Here is a 5,550-nt window from a genome sequence, read left to right on the forward strand (position 1 = left end):
TAGGTGATATTTGCCTGGTATGAATTTGGCATTGGCAAGAGGTAAATGACGATGATGTAGAGGTAATTGTTTCCTTTGTTTGGAGATTGGTTATCGTCCGTGAGCTAAGCTAGGCTACTAAAGAAAAATCTGATTGTGATACGTGAATTGATTTTTGTTGCCTTGTATAGTTTGGTTTTGGTATTTGAAAATTGATTACCATCCGTCAATTAACTTGGGTTACCAAAGAAGAAATCAATCACCATAGAATTCATTGTGTTACCAAATAAAGGTTGGGTTTGTCTGGCCATATTACCAAATAGAGGTTGGTTTTGTCTGGCCAGATGAGAAAACCAGCTAAAACCAGTGGAGGGAGGCAGGAAAAACGATGAAGGGGTAACGGTCGTACGAGGAGGGGCTTGACTAAAGATGTGACGACATAAGAGGGGGGGAGGGAACCTTACACTTTTTTTAGGTAGTAGAGATTAATGTGATTGAGCGATTTTTCTTAAAATCAATTATTTGTTTTCTAATTAATGTGATTAAGCGATTTAAGGTAATGTTAATTAATTTAGATTTGGTCTTTAGAGATTGATCGTGATCGATTCTACATTACTAAATAATTTGTGTCAGCATGGAAAATTCTGATATGTTCAGATTTTTTCATTGTGTGAGAGGGTGACGCGAAAATAAATCGATAAAATGAGGGAACGAGAAAAATCTAAAAAACCTACGAAAAAACCAGTGAAAATGAGAGGTGAGACGAAAAAAGACCCGAAACGGGGATTATCAACGAGTACTTCATTATGAGTAGAGATTAAGGAAAGATTTCAGCGGGACCCCCTCAACGCAACGCCCACCTGTCACTGACCGTCCGGGCCCGCTCCTCAGCAACCGTGCGTCCGCGCCTACGTTACCTTCCTCTCTCCGCTGCGCACGCGGCCTCCAGAAGCTTCCGCCCTCCTCCTCCTCCTCCTCCTCGGCCGCCACCGACCCGACGCGTCCATATATCCTTCCTTCCCTTCCCTACCGACGTGGAGAAGAGGAGAACAAGGCGTACTCGGGCGGATCCGGGATCGGCGATGGATTTCGAGCTGCGGAGCGCGCCGGAGAAGCTGGAGAGGGAGCAGCGGGAGCGGATGCAGCGCGCTAAGGCCAAAGCCGACCGTGAGCGCCGCGCCAAGGCCGAGGCCGCGCGCCGCCGCGACGCGCTCGAGGCCTCAAACAGGGAGCGCCGCCTCGACGCCGCCCGGGCGCAGGAAGAGGTAACACCCCTCCCCTCCCCTACCCTGCACACCTAACCCTCGTCTCATCCATCTCGTATGCTCGGAATCATGGCAGCTGTCTTCGTCTTCGGTGGTCGATCGTGATTACAAGTTTAATTTTGTCCTCCGCCAAATGAACATGGATGCTCCTCCCGAATCTGACTCCTATAAACCCAGAAAGGAAACCCTCGATTTGGTCCTCGGTTTTGTTCCAACTAGAATGTCAACCCAGATATCTGCCCACGTTCAGACAAGACATGGATTGTTCAATCGTGCCTGTTTCCCTTCCCTCTTTAGAAACCATAATCTTGACTCCCAACCACTTCGGTAATCCTTTGGGGCCTTGTCGACGATATGTTTTGATTTTGCATTGTCCAATTATACTTCTTGGTGTTCATGATAAGATTACAATTTCTCTAAGTGTCTACTACTCTTACCTTATGATGATGTTTCACTGGGTGCTGATGATGAACTTCTTTCTATCTAGGCTGACCAGAAAATGGAAGAGGTGATGCAACTAGGAAAGGGGATATCTTTTTCACACATGTTTGAAGCACTGCGATATGACGGTCCAGGGGATAAGATTAAGCTGCCACCGTCTTCTTTCAAGGATTTATCCGATCAAGGAGCGCTTGACAAAGGTCCCATGTACTTCAGGCTGTCCAAGGTTAGGGACAGAGTTCCAGGTACCTCTCCAGATCAAGACGCCGAGGAGGCAACCTGCTGTGGCGTTCTTGAATTCACTGCAAGGGAAGGCTCTGCACAACTCCCATCACATGTCTGGAACAATTTGTTTCAGAGTGACATCCCAGATGTTCCTTTGATTGAGGTGAGGTATGCAAGTTTGCCCAAAGGGACATATGCGAAACTTAAGCCGGAAGGAGTGGGATTCTCAGATCTCCCTAACCATAGAGCTGTCCTTGAAACGGCACTGCGCAATCACGCAACACTATCTGAAAATGATGTTGTCATGGTCAACTACGGACAACTGCAGTATAAGTTGAAGGTTCTTGAGTTGAAGCCCGCATCAAGTGTTTCTGTGCTGGAGACGGATATTGAAGTTGACATTGAGAGACCAGATTCAGTTTTCGACAATGAAGAAAATCAACATGTGCTTGTGCCGCTCGAGACTGGGAAGGTCGAATCTGGAGCTGTGGAAGAAGGGAAGTTCAGGTACTACAAATTTTCTGTCGAGGAAGGTGTGGCTGAGAAAGTTGCGTCTGGTTGTGTAAATATTGAGGTTAAGATAGAGTCTGATACAAGTGGCAGTGACACTGATATTTATGTTTCAAGGCATCCTTTAGTATTCCCAACTCAGCACCGTCATGAGTGGTCATCTCATGAGATGGGATCTAAGGTTCTTATACTCAAACCAAAGGATGCTACTTTGGTCAGTGGCCTTTACAGTCTTGGGGTTTACGGTTTCAAGGGCACAGCGAAGTTTCAACTTTCTGTAGCTGTCAAGGATGTTATTGATAGCCAAAGGATTGATGAGCAGGGTAGTGTGTCATCAGCCGTCAATGGTGACTCAGTGGTTTGTAAGAACTGCAAACGACATATATCTAGCCGGACCTCAGTACTTCATGAGGCATACTGTGTGAGGCACAATGTTATTTGCATGCATGATGGATGTGGAGTAGTTCTTCGTAAGGAAGCAGCAGCAGATCATGTGCATTGCAGTAAGTGTGGACAAGCTTTCCAGCAGAGAGAAATGGAGAAGCACATGAAAGTCTTCCATGAGCCGCTGAACTGCCCCTGCGGGGTAGTTCTAGAAAAGGAAGAAATGGTATACCTTAACTCATCCTATTTATTATCTTCTGCTCTTAGAACAGATGAACTTTTCAGCTCTTGCAGTTCTATCAAGATTTATCTATTTTCAGCAGTATATGATAATGGGCTGTTTGGTTCTAGGCCTAGCAGCCACATTTTGCCACACATTTTTGCCAAGCTTGCCCAAGGTTAGTTCACTGTTTGGTTTCTAGCCATACCTTGCCACACTTTGTCACATCTCACCTTAGTCAACTTTGACCAAGTTAGGTGGGTGTTTGGTTCTAGCCACACCTTAGGCAAGAATTATTTTATAAGCAGTGAACCCCACATGTCATACACACAAAAAGTGTGGCAAAATTCCCTTAGGCAAGCCAAAGTGTGGCTAACAATTTGAGCAACTCAAGTAAGGCAAGTGTGGCAAGTGTGGCAAAAATAATATGGCAACATATGGCAAAGATAGTCACGATCCAAACAGCCCTAATTTCCATCTTACATTTTCAACACCAATCTATTTTCAGCAGTCGACTTGTATTGCTGATATTCTTCACTCATTTCGTACGGCAAATCCTACATATGCCAAACGACTAACTTGCTTTGTTCTTTAATGTCAGGTCAAACACCAATCCTCAACCTGCCCATTTCGCCTGATTGTGTGCCGTTTCTGTGGCGACACGGTTCAAGCTGGTGGACAACCGCTGGATGTTCGAGATCGGCTTCGAAACATGTGCGAACATGAGAGTATCTGTGGATCCAGGACTGCACCATGCGACTCTTGTGGGCGATCGGTCATGCTTAAGGAGATGGACATTCATGCAATTGCTGTCCATCAAAAGAGCTGATTTTTATAACCCTACGGACCGAACCTCTGTACTGCATATATGTTGGTATTTGTTAAATCTTCCATTGTTTGCTAGTCCATGGAAAACAGTGGCGCGGTGGTGTCCGTTATCTGTTTGTATCTTCCTATTGTATACATATTATTTATAATCTACTCCTTTTTTGACACTAGACTAGTCAAAAAACGCCTTACTGGGACGGAGGGAGTACTTAGACTTAAACAACATTTTCGTAACTTCCTGGTATGTGTGATAACTAGTTATGTTACCGTATGCCTAATTACTCGCCACATCATCTGTTTTGTCTAAAGCTGTGTGATGTTACCATCTATGTTATTCTCACTGTAGGTAATCTAAGTGATAACATCATACTTATCTAGACAAACTATATGACATAGTAATTAATGATGAAAGAGAGGCAAGTAATAACATAGCTAGTTACTAGTTCTATGGGTAATATCACACATACTGATGCGGAGCATCCCAAGGCCATCCCATGGACCCAACTACATCTCTTACGACACCTCTTGGACCCATGACACAAGCACGTCTTGAAACCGAGGTGACATCTCTCCTCTCACAATTCCACTTTGATCCACTTGAGACATGGTTACTACCTCAAACGAAGATGTTTTGTGTGCTTAGATACCAAGGGACCAGCCTAGAAGGAGCTACGGAGCGAGATGGACATCAAGAGCATGAAGAGGAGCCGCACACGCCAGGACGAGCGGTACTACTGCTGAAACCCTCCAAGCGGTACTACCGCCGGGCTCCCGCTCCACTGCCGCTCAACCCGACAAATCCCTGTGTTTGCATGACCTGGGTCCGGTATTACCGCCCATGCCAGCGGTACTACCGCTCGTTGCCCGGTACTACCGCCCTGCCTGTGCGTAGAGAACGGGCCTAGGGCCCATGTATCCCCCTTTCACTTACTCTTTCGTGGATTCAGACTATATAAACTCCCCCTCATCCTTCTAGTTAGGGTCAGCAAAGGTTTAGCTTATGTTTGTGTGAGAGCTTTGCTCATCCACTTGGTTACCTTCTCCATGGAGATTCGAGCCTCCACTGGAGAAGATCCTCCGAGCGGATTCAAACCCCTTTTAGGGAAGAACTCAAGACCTCCTCACGGAGAAGACTGGCTACCCTTGTATCGTCCTTAGTTGTCCGTGTATCGTGTATCTTCTCTTATGTATTCGAGGATCTAGCACATGTGTGACTTATTCGTGTTAGTTTAGTGTCTCCTCTTGTGTTTCCCCTTGTGTTTTCTCTCCGTTCTTTCCCGTGTTCTTCGTGTTCTTTGCGGGATCCGCTCCTTTCGTGAAAGATCGGCCCCCAGGGTTCCTAGCCTACATCATCTTGTATCATGAGCCACGTTGATCATGATTTCGGAGCCTCCCCCTTGTTTTCTAGTCTAATTTTGTTGTGTTCTTCCCCAATTTCGAAAATCCCCACCAAAAGTAGCCCCAATTTTTTTTTTGTGATTTGTTGGTGTGTTGATGTTTTGTTGGATTTGATCCGTGGATTTGCCTTGTTACTTGTGGACCTAGCATCTCCACAATTTTCTCCACCTTCCATCCATGAAATCGCTCGAATTTTGACCACGAAATCATCCTTTTCCGCCCCAAAACCCACCCCGATCCAGATCTTGCGATTTTTTCGACACCAGCGGTACTACCGCCCCCCCGAGCGGCACTACCGCT

General features: G+C 45.9%; 1 protein-coding gene across 1 annotated transcript; it reads left to right on the forward strand.

Annotated features, from left to right (window-relative positions):
• Positions 1 to 917: 917 nt before the first annotated feature.
• On the forward strand, positions 918 to 4,019 carry LOC123061259 (uncharacterized). The gene is made up of 3 exons (XM_044484275.1): positions 918 to 1,244; positions 1,732 to 3,030; positions 3,626 to 4,019. Exons 1-3 carry the CDS (start codon positions 1,062 to 1,064, stop codon positions 3,851 to 3,853), a joined length of 1,710 nt encoding a protein of 569 aa, XP_044340210.1. The 5' UTR covers positions 918 to 1,061; the 3' UTR covers positions 3,854 to 4,019.
• Positions 4,020 to 5,550: the final 1,531 nt, after the last annotated feature.

Source organism: Triticum aestivum, chromosome 3A (assembly GCF_018294505.1).
Source record: "Triticum aestivum cultivar Chinese Spring chromosome 3A, IWGSC CS RefSeq v2.1, whole genome shotgun sequence".
Taxonomy (NCBI): Eukaryota; Viridiplantae; Streptophyta; class Magnoliopsida; order Poales; family Poaceae; genus Triticum; species Triticum aestivum.

Coding starts and splice junctions, on each gene's coding strand:
- LOC123061259 (XM_044484275.1), top strand. CDS start 1,062: ATGGATTTCGAGCTGCGGAGCGCGCCGGAGAAGCTGGAGAGGGAGCAG. Junction 1,245..1,731: donor CCGCCCGGGCGCAGGAAGAG/GTAACACCCCTC, acceptor CTTTCTATCTAG/GCTGACCAGAAAATGGAAGA. Junction 3,031..3,625: donor TTCTAGAAAAGGAAGAAATG/GTATACCTTAAC, acceptor CTTTAATGTCAG/GTCAAACACCAATCCTCAAC.